Raw genomic sequence first — 15,912 nt, forward strand, 5'->3', positions numbered from 1 at the left:
GGAACTACTAGGTTGGCAGGAGCTGGGACCAAGCAACGGGCGCTCACCCCGTTGTGGGGATTCGAACCACTGACCTTCCGATCGGCGCTCCTTGTAATGTAGTTGACTAGTATTGCCACGTTAGTGATAGAAAGACATCACAACTATTCCGTCTCGAGATCTACTTCTCAGATTAGGCTAATGTTAACAGATAAAATACTTGCTTTCAGTAACTCCTCTGGACAAATAACTTCAGTATGTGCCTTGCCTCCAGCAGAAAAGATGTACACCGTTGGGTTTTTCAAATTGTTTTATTTCTCGTGCATTATATATGTTTAAGTTGAACTCCGCCCCGCCACCTAAATAAACAAACACTAATGCAGATTTGAAGAGCCGTCCCCTTCTCACGCTTTGTATTTATGAAGATATTCAACACGTTATCAAGATGTGGACAGGCAGCGGAAGAACGACTTACGCAAGATGATATACAGATACTTGATTTTGTTGACAGTATGCAATTCAATTGTATCTAAATTCCCTGAAAACACACAGCCACACCGTCCTCTCTGCGCTCAGCTGCGCGCGAACCCCTTGCGCCTCCGGCATTGTTCACTCGTCGGGCTTTTCGCCCAACAGCGTAAAAACACAAACGATAAATAAAAACAGGAAGCCAGGAGGCGCGTGTTTTTATCTCTATGGACTCAGGGAGACGTCCATCTACCCGGCGGCAGCTCTATGGTAAAGAACATTCCCTGTCTACTGTGCTTTGGAGGGAAGGTTCCGGAGCGGAAGTGGGCATTGAGGACTGCGAGGCTGGTGTGGGCGACTCAAACTTTCCGTGCTTTTTATTTTGCCGGAAGTACGGGACGCGTGTCACTCTATCCCCGTTTCTATCTCTGCGGCTGAGTTGGCGTCTCTTAGCAACGGAATGGACGCTGACGCGGCCGACGCCTGAGGGAGGCGAGCTATTGCGGCGGCGCTGAAGCTCGTCTAAGGGAGCCTGGCATGTCGAAGTTAAGCAAAAAGAAGGAGCCGGTGAAGAGCAACAACGTTCTCCAGACGCCCTTCCCCGCTAAAGAGTAAGGCTCCAATACCCTCCGCTTCTCAGGCGGCCCCCGTTCCTTGCGGGTTGCGCACAACTCGCCGCCTCTTTCAATGCATTTCTGTTTCTAAGGTTAAGGACTCGCTCCTGGAAGATGTGAAGCGATAATAGCGGGGGAGAGTGTTTCTGGGCGCGTGCAGAGTGCACTATCCTTGCCAAAGCAGTGTCTGAGGTCTAGGGAAAGGTTGAGTGTATGATGATCAATTTTTTTCTTTCCAGCTGCAGTTTAGCTATATCTAGCCATCAGCTACTCAAGTAAGTCTTGCCTGTGCTAAATGTCCTTGATTCTTGTTTCTAGGCCACATGCTGTATTCTGCCACATGTACTTTGCAGCTGTCGGTGGCCTTGTTTTGATTCTTGAGGAACTGCTGCACCTGGGATTGCCTGGGACTCAAAACCTTAAATGATTCTGCATAGATTGCGCATTTATTATCTCTCCCTTCCTTCAAGAAACTTGGGAAGGAGCTCATCGTGTGACATACACACTTCCCTTTCCCTTAACAATAGGTACAGGAATCGGCCTTGGTGAGTGTGAAGGCTGAGCAGAGACTGAAGCTGGGTCTTTCCTCTGCAACCATCCTTCCACTTTCTACTTTTCCTTAAAAAAATAGATACTGTATCTTAGAAGTGTCAGATATTTTCCTTGTCTGGAATATGCAGACTTGCTATAGAAGTGTTGCTGTGCACCCAGAAAATGTAGTCTAGGTGGAATCCAAGACAGGCTGGTTAGAGGCAGCGAGAGCAGTAGGGGTCAGGTAGAGTCAGCCACACTTAAAAGCAGTAGCTGTGTTTCCTTGTTTGCACAGATGTATGTTAAGGGCAGCATATAAAGCAGGAAGGAGAGGCTCCTAACTTCAATGAAATTGACTGGCAATAGGCTCAGGACAGATGAAAGGAAGGACTATTTCACTCAAAACATTATTAACTTGCAGAATGTATTACCACAGGATGCAGTGATGATTGCTAGCATTGGTAGCTTTTTTATTACTAAAATTCATGGAGGATATGTTTATCAGTGGCTATTGGCTTTAATAGCTAAGGGCATCCTCCATGTTTGAGGAAAGTATATCTTTGAATATTGGACACTGAGGAATTATAAACAACAGGGAAGAGCTATTGCTTATACCCTCTGCTTGTGAATTCCAGGAAGTATTTGGTTGATGAACCTTTTGTTTAATGCAGCAGGGCTTTTTATGATTTCAGAACACTTGGGGATATGTTTTGGGAAGATAAGGTTAACTGCACCTCTCTGTGTCTGCTGCATGTTTGCAAACAGGCTTTCCTCTTCACATGTTATGTGCACCCTGTTGGTACACAGCAAGCATACCTGCCGTGGTTAAGAGTGAATTCATACAAAATATGGAAGAACTGTCATCAGTGGTGTTGAATGAGTGCTATTGAGATTCTGGGTACAGTACCAAATTGCTGGGTGTTGTACTGTCTCTTTGGTTTAGTAAGCCTTGGATTTTCTTTGTCTTCAGTGATGTCTGTTTGCCTCTCTCACCACCGCTCCCCCTAATCAACTAAAAGAGGAGATGCCACATCAGTCTCCAGGAACTTCTGAATGAGCCTATCAAGCCGTTTCAGCTGTTTCCTGGTAACTGGGAATTAAATAAGTTACTATATCAGAAAGCTCTCATACTTTTCTTGAGCCTTGAATACTAACGTCTTCTGATGCAGAAAGAAAGGAGTATAAGACTGCTTGTGTGGCCAGAAGACATGTCATGCCTACCTGAGAACTAACCATATTTACTGTTTTTTGGAAGGGCTGGGACAGAATTTCAACAGAAGTTGGCTAAACCAGTAGCTGATTGGTAATAATAGTTGTGCAGGGTCATGCTAAAGAGCCATCAATTCTAGCACTGTCAATTTGATGGTGGCTAACCACATGCCCCAGCACAAGATAATGACAGGTATTCTCAGCAGCTGAGAAGTGTCAAATACACTTACATCCATCATGGTTAGTGGCCACTGATAAGCAAGTCTTTGGGGTATTTATCCACTTTTATCCAATTCATTTATTTGCTAATACAGTGGACATTTGGGCTGTGAACGTGATCTGTGCCGGAGGCACATTCGCAACCTGCAGCGCCACATCTGCGCATGTGCAGGTTGCGATTTGGTGCTTCTGCGCATGCACGAGCGCTGAAACCCAGAAGTAACCCATTCCGGTACTCCTGGGTTTCGGCTCGTCTCTATCCCAAAAACGTGCAACCTGCAGCGTCTGTAACCCGAGGTATGACTTTATAGCATAAAGAGGCCTCACCTATTCCTCTTGAAAAGGGTACAAAGGGGAAACCTGGGGATGAACAGGAAATAAAATGTAGTACCAAATATAATATAATTGTCTGCTTTCCCATTTTATTTTAAAAAGTAGAGCACACCCCACAGCTGGGCTCTATATATGTCCTGGGTCCCTTAAAAGTTCAGCAGGCAGAAGTTTCCAAGCTCAGTTTCTTTGTTATAGATGGATTGTTTTGCTGTCTTGTCTAATATGAAAGTGGGGAAGAAACCCTTAAACAAATAACCTAATGACAACAACAACCAATCCTGACATTGTTCTGCAGATTGACCTTAGCCAAGTCACTGCTTATATATCCCAAAGGATATATATATATATGAAGTCTTTTACGAAGCTGTACTCGAAATAGTGTCAGGTCAGAGCAGCATATCTCTCTTCTACTTTGACAAACCACCAGCTAAGCCTTCTGGCCCCAGCTGTCAGGAAATATTTAAGTTTAGTTACTGCTGAACTGTAGCTAGTATTTAAATCAAGAGGTTGATGGCAGCTTGTTGTCATCTATTAAGTGACATTTTTAACTATAAAACTTTCAAAGAGGTCAGTTTCTTTCTCCTAGCTTGTTGGCATACGTCTGTATGCATAATATTGAATATTTAAGTCTGTATGTTAAAAATAAAGCACCTGGAAAGTATTGGGAAGCCTTCCAGCTTTTAAAAATTGGACTAATGAACACGCTTTTCCATAAGTCTGAAAAGCCCCAAATGCTGTAACCTTTCCTCTTAGAGATGTGGTTCCAGCCCTATGAACATTTGGTTGCCCTTTTCCACACATTTTCCAGCTCTACAGTATGTCTTTTTGAAGTAAACAAAGACACAAAATGTTATCTAAGGAGCTGTCACAATTCAATATAATAAGAGGAAATGAATTACCACCACCCTACAGACTATTACACAATGGGAAAATATTGGAAAATCTGCTTGTCTGCTATCTTGCACTTCACCTGCTTTGTTAATTTCTCTTGATGTTTGCCTTAGAGGTACAATAATGAAGACATGTTGAAGAAAGTAATTACTATGGTCTTTATAGACATTTTATGGAATTTTTTTTTATAGTAGGTACTTAGAAACTGGGACGCGGGTGGCGCTGTGGGTAAAACCTCAGCGCCTAGGACTTGTCGATCGCATGGTCGGCGGTTCGAATCCCCGCGGCAGGGTGCGCTCCCGTTGCTCAGTCCCAGCGCCTGCCAACCTAGCAGTTCGAAAGCACCCTCGGGTGCAAGTAGATAAATAGGGACCGCTTACTAGCGGGAAGGTAAACGGCGTTTCCGTGTGCCGCTCTGGCTCGCCAGAGCAGCTTCGTCACGCTGGCCACGTGACCCGGAAGTGTCAGCGGACAGCACTGGCTCCCGGCCTCTAGAGTGAGATGAGCGCACAACCCTAGAGTCGGACACGACTGGCCCGTACGGGCAGGGGTACCTTTACCTTTACTTAGAAACTAATCTGAATTCAACTAGTAAAATTCAATTGTTGGTACATTTGGGTTATTTTTTAGTTTTATTTTTTATTAGTCACTTGCTACCAAGGTCTCCAAGGGACTTACATTTAGGAACATAAACATAAATACATTATACTGTTAAAAAATAATATAAAACATTAGCATTCTCATACATTCTCCATACCTTCTCATGCAGACACCTACAATTAATGCACCCTCCCATCCCCTGGATAACATCTGCAGGAAACTTTCAGCAGCACACTAGCAGCAGAACAAAATCAGCTCAGCTTTGGAAAAAGTCTTCACCTAGCACCAAAAATATGTCATGCAGACCTCACTGGGAAAAGTATTCCACAGATGGGAAACCACAGCTGAAATGGATAGTGGTAGAAATGCAACAGCAGTGCAAGAGCAAAGTTTACTTCTCTGTGCAGGTGCAGACATTTAGTCGCAGCCCCAGTGAACATTTATATTATGTAAAGGATTCATTTGAGCTTGGTGAAGGGGTGATGTGCACTGTTTGTCAATAAGGCACCCTTGATTATCAGACTGGCACAACGCTGAACAAACAATCTCACTTTGAATGTCAAACAGCTCAGAGGTAACTGGCTCTTCAATTAGATGCTGCTGCTACAAGTAGAGTTTTCACTATTTCCCTGCCAACTGGCTAGTAGGCTTGGACAATAATGTCCCCCTCATTATTTGGGGTCATTTGTCTCCACAAAAGTTGCAGGCATTTTTTTAAGACTGGAGGGGGAGCAGTGTGTGTTTCAGGCGGGTTTCCTGATCACGCAGTAGAGCATTGTGATCTGTCTTGTTGAAACAAAACAACAAACAAAAAAACAACTTGCTGCTACTTCAAGTAGTGGCAGAGCTACAATAAGCAGCAGCCAAACAGCGTTCTTCCTTGTGAATGACCAATGGGAATTGCATTTCATCATAGAATCTTTCCCAGGGTCGTTCTAGGGAAAATAAAGATTTTTAAAGAAATGCTGTTCCCATTACTACAAGACTCTTGTTTTGGTTGTAGAAATGGTAATTGTTTATACTTTTTCTGAGGGACTGTGAGCTGTGTCAGTCATAAGGCACATATAATAAGCTGCTCAAATGATGTATTTCTTATCTCTTCATTTTATTTGTAGTGATAGTACTTGCATGGGGTTCAAAATGAAGATATTGTGCTTGCCAACAGTATGAAACTGAAATTAGAATAAGAAAATTTGGAAGTTGATTACCATGTAACTAACAGCAAGTTCTCTTCTCGTGCTCACGTTTTATTTCAGCCTTTGGGGTATTACTGGATCAGTCTCTAGTGTAAACCCTCAAGGTCCTTTGGGTGAGTCTAGGAAACCAAGATTTCCTATCTGGCCAGAATGGAATGAAGCAGATATCAATGTAGAGAAGTGGGATGCAGGAAAAGGTGCAAAGGAAAAAGATAAAGCTGGAAGAAGTCCTATTTTAGTAAGTTTTCTGTAGTAATCAGAAAAGTTCTTTCAGATTCATCAGTATTTGAGAATATGTATTAACCCTGTATCTTCTTAAGCACACCTTTTAAAGATTCATCATTGAATGAGTGCTCGCCATTCTAGTAATGCAATGAGGCTTTTCATTAAACTAATATTAAAGTTAAAAGTGCTTAGCTGTTCCTGAATCATACCTTAGCTCAACCATTGCCAACTAGTGGTCACATTTTGCATTTTAAGAGAGTGATGTGGGCACAAGTCATAACACAGCTGCTGGTGGAAGCCAGCAAAAGGACTACCGCAGTGGGTATCTCAGCACCCTCTCCTCCCTCTGTGTGCCCTCACGCCTCCCCTGAAACCACCAGGAGAACTCCCAGAACAGCATGTAGAGGAAGGAGAGCACTGCACTGATAGAAGGACCTTGTTAGCACCTTCTGATCAGGATTGTGTAAAGTTACCTCTCTGCTGGTATCTTTCACTAAGAAGATTGCTTCCTGTTGAGGAGGCTACACTATGGTGGTGGTCCCAACTTTGCCTAGGTGGGCAGACACCTACTGCTGGAGGTTTTCCCACCAGCAGTAGAAGGAGAAAGTCTGTAAATGAGGCATTTCTGAGTGGGATCACCAGTAGCTTTGGATATGCTGATAGGGTCCAGCCAAAGTTAAGGACTTTTTGGTTGAACTGCTCAGATGTGTGTACATCTGTGTTATAACCTATATTAAAATCAGTGAGATTTAAAAGTTGAGCTCCCCAATTTTTGGCTGACCTTCATGGGCAACCAAAATATTGTGATCTCTGGGATCGTACAATGGGCAACCAAAATATTGTGATCTCTGGGATCATACACCCTCCCCTGAGGGCCAGAGTCTTGTAACTGACTTGGTGCTGTGCTTTGAAAACCCAGTGTGAGGCTCTCAATGATTACTATCTGCTGTTCTCTCCCACTCCAAGCTATGAGCTAGAAAGCATTGAGAGGGATTTTACACATAGTAATAATGAGCTCCCACCCCTCAACAGCTCCATGCAGAAGGGGTAAAGAGCCTTGTGCAACTCTGTGCTCACCAAGTGCTCCAAGTGACTGGCAAGCACAAAGCCAAGCCAACATCCTTCTTCCTCTATCTCCGAGCTGTAGGGTGGAGGCAGAGACTTGTTTTCCAGTGCTTCCTCTTCTCTTCCCCTCCACCTGCAATAGTTCCAGGACTGAGAAGAAGCCTGAGACCCGTCACACTTCCCAGAGCTATCTGTGTACTTATCACAATGTGAGCAGCAAACAAAATAGTATCAGACTTTGACTGGTACATGTCCCAGATTAATGATGATGATGATGATCATGATGCTGGTGTTGATGATATATTTCTGAATGGCCTTTTACATGCGTCTCAAGGCAATTTACAAACATCATAAAACAGCGAAAATAATTTTGTGGACTGCACAAAGAATAGAAAATAGGTTTTAAAACAGTGCAACATAAAACCCTAAGGCAGCTGGAAAAGCTTGTCAAAACAAAAAACAACTTCAGTTATTTCTGGAAAGTATAGATAGTTGGTGTCCTGAGTTACTGTGGAGCTATTTATGCTCTTCTAATGCTAGTCTTTTAATGCTTGTCTCTACAACACACATTGTTTCTTTCCTTATATGATTGTTGTTATGCTATCTATAAAAATTCAGAATTAAAAATAATTGATAGTTTCCATTTCATACAAGTGTTTTATTTCTCTCAGTTGTTTAAGCTTTAGTTTTTGATCACTATTAGAATATTAGATATGCTACTAAAAAAGACTTGCAAGTGAAAAGTTTGCAACTTTTCTTTGAATTGTGTGTAACTGAATCTCTTCAGGATAAGCATATTTCATATATATATATATATATAGTAAATGAATGCTTTTTACAGCATGTCTTTGAAGATCCAGAAGGAAAAATTGAATTGCCCCCTTCTTTAAAAGTGAGTTTCTGGAGAAGGCCACAAGAATTCTTAGTCACTAAGGTGAGAAGATGTTTCTTATTTGATGTTTATTTTATACAGCAGAGTTGCTAACCCTGCACCCATTAGTACCCCCACCAGATTAAGACCTAAGAAAGAAAGAAAGAGAGAAAGAGAGAAAGAAAGAAAGAAGTGTCTCCCTTCCTAGAAAGACAGTTATGAAGCAAAATATGCAGATATAACCAATTTCTGTGAAAAGAGCCAGCCTGGCTCTCTTGCCTGTCAATATTTTAGCCAATGAGTGTCAGAGGTGTGATTGATAAGTGAGTTGTTTGGACACCAGACAACATGAATCCATTGAGTCCTACAGAGTTTCTGTTTCCTCCCGCCCTTTAGTGCACTTTTCCAGCTTGTGTGTGTTTTTTTAGCCGCTCTGTTTATTTTGTTTTTCTGCCTGTAAGTCAAGGGGCTACTTGAAAGGCTCTTTAAAAATGTCTTTGTTGTGGTAGTAGAAAGAATGTGGGAATTGCCTGTCAGTCATTTTGCTGCCTGCAAAGTTGTAGTGGTGGGGGTTGGGGGGTGCCCATTTCAGAGTCATCATTATGATCATCACCATTTGTTCCTGCCTGTTCCCAAGTTGTTTGAGTAGGGGAGAGCATAGTGCAATTGTAGAAGCATAATTACAATCATATCCTCATACACCTCTAATTTTGAGACACATGTAGATGACTTTCCTCCTCAAACATTGTCCAATCTGGGCCAGTATTATTTAACTATCCACCTGTTACCTATATTCAAAGGTTTTGCGGGTGTTTGCCTTCAAAACTTGCCTGACCAGTGTATGACAGTGGGGGGGGGGGCATGTACCGTATGCCATGGGAAACAATGGGAAACAATGCCACTATCACACTATTGTGTGTCATCCACTGATTATTTCACTAATGTCCAAACTCAGTTCAACAACAGTTCATCAGTCTTTTACAGAATTTTAGCATTGATTACTTTAAATTACCTTTCTTAACTTTTGATTAACATTTTGTAGGCAGTTATAAGTTATTTCAAGATTTTGAACATGTATAAGCGTTCATAAACATTTTAATAAAAGAATTACAATTATCTTTTTAGGTGCCTGTGGTAGTGAAAAATGAAGCATGGTTTGACCTTTTTTCAGCCAATGAACATTTAATGGGCAGTGAGGTATGTGTACGATCTCTTCTTAATAAAGAAAGCATATTAATTGTGTAGATGAGTGGAGGAGACTTTTGATGTTGTCATAAAACAGGTAAAATGCCTTGGCTAGGGCAGGGATGGCTCTACCATGCTGCAAGGCGAAGTGACCTGTTGCAGGTGATGCCACAGAAGGAGGGTTAAATGAAGGGAAGAATGAGCGCACTTACATTTTCAAAGTGGTGTAAGCTACCTTGAGCTATTTTAAAATTCAAAATGAACTGAGTTTAAAAATTCAGCTTGGGGGTAGAGTCCCAGCTGCTGAAGAGCTAGCTTATATGAAAAAATATATGATAACACATGGATTGAGAACAATTTCCATCCATTTTAACAAGGGGTTTGGTGTTATAGGGGAGCTACTGAAAGGGAAAAGTGGGGGGATCCAGGTGAATTTAAGCGTGTTGGGGTCTCATTGATGTCATTGGCCTTAAGGATTTGGATTGCATTTCGATTGCACCTTACAACAACAAGGAGTATGTTACCCTAAACCCAGTAAGGCTTGCTTCTGAGTAGGTAAGAATAGACTTGAACTGTTAATTAAGGGAGGACTACATACTAGAATACCTTAGGCTTTGGTTAAAATAAACTAAAGTTCTTGGCCTCAGTCTAGAGACTGGATGCTGTTCACCCACAACAACATACAGGATCTTCCACTTTGTCCCCATGCACATATGATCCATGCTGTCAGAGCTGCTGCTGGTGAACAACTGTGTGGTGACAGGAGAGGAAAGGAGTCGTCTATTCTCCCAGATGACAGGGTTCTGCTCCTTCTCCCTAACAACATTCTTTTGCTAATGTATGGCCACATTTGGTTCCAGATCATGCTTGCTACTTTAGGGTGTCTTTGTTTCAGATTATTTAATACTGACGCACCACCTGCTGTGTGTGATCCAGGAAGAGATCCCTCAATAAATTCATCTGGAAAAGTGTTCCCTGCTTTATTTTGATTTTTCTTCTGCTTTTTGATTGCCTACTTTTATAAATCACCATTGATTGGTGATTTATAAATAAAGTACTCTCTGCACCTTTTAATATGTCTTTCTGTCTCCCATATCCTTCTCTCTCATGTCATATTGGTGCTTAGATTCTGCTCTGTTGAGCACAGACTTCTTTTTTTAATGTTCTCTGTGCAGCACTTGCTTTATTAGCTTCTATACAATTAAATGGTGTTGTTATCGTTATGTATTTCATTTTAAAGTAGAGTTAGACTATATATGTATATATGTATGTATTGTGAACAAAACTGACTTCTTTTATTTCCTTCACCACCCAAAAAAACCCCTGACTTCAGCTGATAAGATGGATAATAAGTGAAATCTATGCAGTTTGGAAATTGTATAATGCACCTGCTTTAAGTCCTGATCCTAAAGCTAATGCAAATGAAGCACCTCAGCTTTTGTGGAAGCCATGGGAACATATATATTCATTATGCAAAGCTATCAAGGGACATATGCCATTGTACAATAGCTATGGAAAATATGTGGTAAAGCTTTATTGGATGGTAAGTATGCATCAATCTTTTTGGTATATATTATGCACATCATTTATTTTACATAGGTTGCAGTCCTGTTGTGGGGAGGGGTGGTTGAAGGCTGAAAGCCTTTGAGCAGCCTCATCCAAAGGCTTAATGATCTTTCGCTGGAAGGGTGGAAGTGAGGTTCTTGCACTCTTATGTCCTTCTCCAGTTTATTATTTTATTTTACAGTTTTCCTTTCATTAGTAGCAACAGCTCCAAAACTGGCATGGTTTTCTTCTTGGTTTGTAGGGGTGGGTGTGCCAGAGAATTGGACAGGCTAGGAATCCTTTGAATCAGTGCCTTCCCCCAGCACACACCCCTTTCACTCCTTTCCACACAGAGGCTGTGGACACTTCTGCAATGACAGGGAGGGGCCATATAGCGTTGGATCTCTCCATGTCTCTCTCAGATCTGACATGGTCTGCAGAAAGGGAAATCCAGTGCTTCCTATAGCCTTGGGCTGGGGAAGCTACAACTCTCCAGGTGTTATTGGATTGCAACTCCCATCAGCCTCAGCCAGCATGGCCAACGATTTAAATAAATGAATGACAAATTTTGAACCAAAATACTGACCACTATATGTTGCATGAATATAAAGAGATAGCACAGGCTGAAACCAATTTCTATCTCTTCAGCAAGAAATTATACATTTTAAAATTTAAGCTGTGCCCACAAGCTATTCAAAACCCAACATTAAAGCATATAAATTATAGTAACATTTGTTAAGGAGAAACCACACTTAGGTGAATGTAGGTTCAGGTTGATAAAATCCTGTATTGAAAAGGAGTTCAATCCCATATATGAGATGTCCTATATATACAGCATAGGCAAACAAGGAGGAAATAATTCTCCCTTGTTCCAGATGCTTTGGAAAGTTCAGAAAAGTGGATTCTAATATATTGCCATGGAAGCATAAGAAGCCATTCCCAAAGTACCAGAACATTCCAATAACATTCTCCCTCAATGGTTGTTCAGTGGCATCTGAGTAGCACACTTTGCCCCACCCCTTATTTCCACTTCATATGAGTAATAATGATAGATGACAAACTGCTTTTATCGTTGTGCTTTTATAAGGTGAGAACGTTCCAACTAATCCTTTTAGTTCTGAGAGGATAGTTTTGCATTGGTGAAAACCACGAGAGCTGACAACTGAGGAATAGCTCATCAGTACCCTGCAAACAATTTCGAAAGTACTAGCTGTGCTGCTTTCCATTGTGCAGACAGAATCTACTGGACTTTCATATTTGCTCTCCCTATTTATTAAAATTATCTATAATGAGGGTCAAGTTCTTGGAAGGTCACACAGATTTTCATGCTGACACAATTTTTCATTGCCACCTAATCACATTTAATTTCCTTTCTCTTTTGCAGGGGAGCTGGCGAAAGATCATTGTGGATGACAGCATACCTTTCAATGAAGACAATGATATGCTGCTTCCAGTAACAACATGTGAAATTGAACTTTGGCCACTGATATTATCCAAAGCCATAATTAAACTAGCAAACAATGAGTATGTTTTCTAAGCTTTGTGTCTGTTTTGAGATCAAAATAGAGCGATGGGCAACAAAGCTAGAATTTAATACATAGGGTGGATGCTTGTTTGTTAAGAATGAATGAATTGATAGGGGTGCTTTTTGAACCCTATAAAATATAGTAAACAAAGGAAGATCCTCAGCTGCAGCCAAAGTCAGTGGGTATGTTAACACATAATATACTAAGCCATAGTTTAATGCTACATGGATGAGCCTGAAATGTCTGGCTGCAGCATTAGCTTACATCCTCCCTGCTTTACTCCGCTTGCACATCTGGGAGGAGGACTTTGGCAGAGTTTAGTCCTACTTTTAAAGAATCCCAGCTTATTGTTAAACCAAGAACATTGGTTTAAAACAAACTGGTTAGTTTTAAGAACTGAGCTTCATAACCCATGATTTGAAATTGTTTTCTTCTGAAACTTAACCAGAGTTTGTTTTAAACAGGAACTCTGGTTTGAACATAATGCTAAACTGGGATGCTTTGAAAGTTAAACTTGGCTCTTTCCAGCTGTACAGGAGAAGGAGAGAATGCAGTGCAGTAGCTTAGACCTTTTACTCAGACTTGTTCAGGCTCATTCACATAGCAATAAGCCATGGTTTAATGTCACATGTAAATGCAACTGGATTATATTTACATTAATGAACAAACACTTTCATTTCAATCCCACAGAGGCCCAGGGTGTCCTTGATTTTCCCTTCCCTCTGCTGCAATCTGTACCCCACTGAACACCTTCAACACTCACATGAAGCTTTTTGAAGTAGACATGAAGTTGTAGTAGGAAGAATGAAGTGGGGAATCCCTATTCCATTTTTGGAACTCATTTTGCAGTTGTAGGTTCTAAGGCTCTGTTTTGTTAAGGAAGGATTTATATTGCACCCTTCAGCCAAAAAGGCTGCCAAAATGACTTTTTAAAAAATCAGCTTTAAGATGGTCCCTGCCCTTAGGTTTATGATCTAAAAAGATGACACATGAGGGAAAAGGAGTGGTCGGGGAGCGAGGTAGAGTGGGGAAGCAAACTGGAGCTCAATTTATAATGTTACAGTTATTATAACTGTTATAAGATTCTGTTTGTATAGAAGAACAGCATCTACTCACAGGTGTCAGAGGCAGTTATGGCCAGGGCTTTATTCACCAGAAGCACTCCCCTCCTCGGGTCCAGGAGCAGAACTGCTGAACAATGTGCAGGACAGAGCAGCTTCTGCCACCGTTCTTCCCTAAGGAAGCTGCCGTAACTGACTTGATGGCAGTTAGAATCCTCTCGGGAGGGGGCTTGATGGAATTATTTCCCTCTTCAGCCAATGTCTGTGGCAGCATGGGAGCTATAGACCTGGTTTCTCAAAACCCAAGGCCACCCAAACAAGGAAATGCTAGGAATGTTGGGGGGGGGAGATTCGGGGTTTTAGGAGGGCATATGTTATAGAGCTCACTGCATTGTAGATCATGAATTGTGTTGGCAGTTGGAAAGCTAACACAACAACTAACAAAGTACATTTGCATTGCCACCCTACATATTGGTCTGTTTGACCAATAATTCTATAACTTTGTGTCTAGCAGTTTCAGTTGCATAGCTTTGGAACAAATATAATGAAAAAATTAAAGAAACGTAGATGTTATAGCAGCAGAATTCCACCTCCATTGTGAGAGGGCAGTATTCCTCTGAATTCCAGTGTGCTTCTGAATGGCCACTGAGAACAAGATGATGGATTAGATGTGCTATTGACCTGAACCAGCAGGCTCTCTTTGTGTTCATACGTTAAAATTTTACTGAGAAGATGTAGAATGGCAATTTTAAATAGATTTATAGATGGACATTTAATATGAAAGCATGTCTTTATTGTCATGAAAGTTTATGGCTCAAGATAAATTTTCATTTTTCAGTTACCTTAAGACTAGCTGGCTAACATAAGTTTTCCTTTGGAATCTGTCAACTGAATTTGTTCACTAAGTTACAGCAAATTGTGTTGCCAATAAAAAGGGCCATGGTTTTTGTTCTAATTTCTTCAAACCAGGCTTCCTCAACCTCAGCCCTCTAGATGTTTTTGGCCTACAACTCCCATGATCCCTAGCTAGCAGGACCAGTGGTCAGGGATCATGGGTAGTCTCAGAACATCTGGAGGGCCAAGGTTGAGGAAGCCTGCTTCAAACCATTGAAAGCTTGAATTGCTTAATGCTTCATTCCTATCTGATGCTATATTTTGTTTCTGCGAAGAAAAGATAGGAGGCCTGTACCCTTCTGACTGCAGCTGTACTGTGAATTGATTTGTGAATATTCTTGTTTGCTTGCAGTGGAAATTATATATGAATTATGAAGAATTTGGAAGGATATGAGTGACTGTTGAGACAGAATTAATATCTGAATAGAATATTGATCTGCTTATATGCATATTTGTATTTGTTTTAGCATAAATGATGTAGGAAAAAGGGAGCTGGGGGAATTCACAGTTCTACATGCACTTACTGGATGGATACCAGAAATTATTCCTCTCCAGTAAGTTCCACTTTTATATGCAGTTCCTTCAGCTTTGCGTCCTGTGTACAGTGGTGCCTCGCAAGACGAAATTAATTCGTTCCGCGAGTCTTTTCGTCTTGCGATGTTTTTCGTCTTGCGAAGCACGGTCCGTCGCAACTGCGTCTCTTCAAGCGGCTTTAAGAAAAAAGCGAACAAACTTGCAAGACGTTTTCGTCTTGCAAAGCAAGCCCATAGGGAAAATCGTCTAGCGAAGCAACGCAAAAACCGAAAAACCCTTTCGTCTTGCGCGTTTTTCGTTTTGCGAGGCATTCGTCTTGCGGGGCACCACTGTACTTGGTTGATCTGGTGTTTGGGGTGGGATGGGGTGAACAGATACACAGTATAACTCAAAACTTAAAAGCAGTCAAAATCAACTGAACTCTGTGAATTTTTAAAAAAAACTTAAAAGATCATAAGTTGATTGTTGCTGGGATCTTTTTCTTGTCTTCCTTTCTGCCTGCTCAATACTCACTCGCTATTTAATCACTTTATGACTCCTTTAGTGAAATATTACCTTTTAAAATGGTTGTACACATGTTTTATTTGTTGGGTTTGTCTGGTAATTAATGGTGTCTATAGGATTCTAGGCTAAATGAATTTCAAATTCACACTTACCTGGGAGTTAGACCTGTTGAACTCAGTAGGGCTTTCATCTGAGGAAACATACATTGGATCGTGCTGTCCAAGGATGTAGGGGGAAAACTATGTTCATCGTATCAAACAATCATTTTAAATATCTGATTTTGAAACTGCTTGGTTTAGTTTTTTGTTTGTTTGTTTGTTTGTTTATGTTATTTCTGAATGGGTTTTACAGAGTAATCTTAACCTTCTGATCTGTGCTGCTAGAGAGAGTTAAGATAAGATGATGTCCCTCCACCAGTGGAGGACTCCATCGCTGCCAAAAGTGCAGGGGGTTGAAAGGCTG

General features: G+C 41.3%; 1 protein-coding gene and 1 long non-coding RNA gene across 5 annotated transcripts in view; one reads left to right on the forward strand and one right to left on the reverse strand.

The window, feature by feature from the left end:
* The first annotated feature begins 673 nt into the window (after positions 1–673).
* The window catches only part of ADGB (androglobin), a 64,801-nt gene continuing 49,562 nt past the window's right edge, over positions 674–15,912 (forward strand). For 2 of the 4 annotated variants that reach the window (XM_083607569.1, XM_083607568.1), the window contains exons 1-7: positions 674–1,058; positions 6,101–6,278; positions 8,172–8,264; positions 9,327–9,398; positions 10,720–10,929; positions 12,316–12,455; positions 14,880–14,966. In XM_083607569.1, coding sequence (XP_083463695.1) covers positions 985–1,058; positions 6,101–6,278; positions 8,172–8,264; positions 9,327–9,398; positions 10,720–10,929; positions 12,316–12,455; positions 14,880–14,966 — 854 coding nt within the window. In that variant the 5' untranslated portion in view covers positions 674–984. Of the gene's footprint in view, positions 1,059–6,100; positions 6,279–8,171; positions 8,265–9,326; positions 9,399–10,719; positions 10,930–12,315; positions 14,461–14,594; positions 14,967–15,912 lie in introns of those variants that run through there. The other 2 variants (XM_083607570.1, XM_083607571.1) reach the window with 2 other exon arrangements.
* LOC310760009 lies at positions 3,421–13,652 on the reverse strand. Its single transcript, XR_014546679.1, has 4 exons — positions 13,561–13,652; positions 7,343–7,451; positions 6,739–6,815; positions 3,421–3,570 (listed from the first exon to the last, which is right to left on the reverse strand). It is a non-coding gene; the product is annotated as an uncharacterized lncRNA (long non-coding RNA).

Source organism: Podarcis filfolensis (assembly GCF_964270895.1).
Source record: "Podarcis filfolensis genome assembly, chromosome: 3".
Classification (NCBI taxonomy): domain Eukaryota; kingdom Metazoa; phylum Chordata; class Lepidosauria; order Squamata; family Lacertidae; genus Podarcis; species Podarcis filfolensis.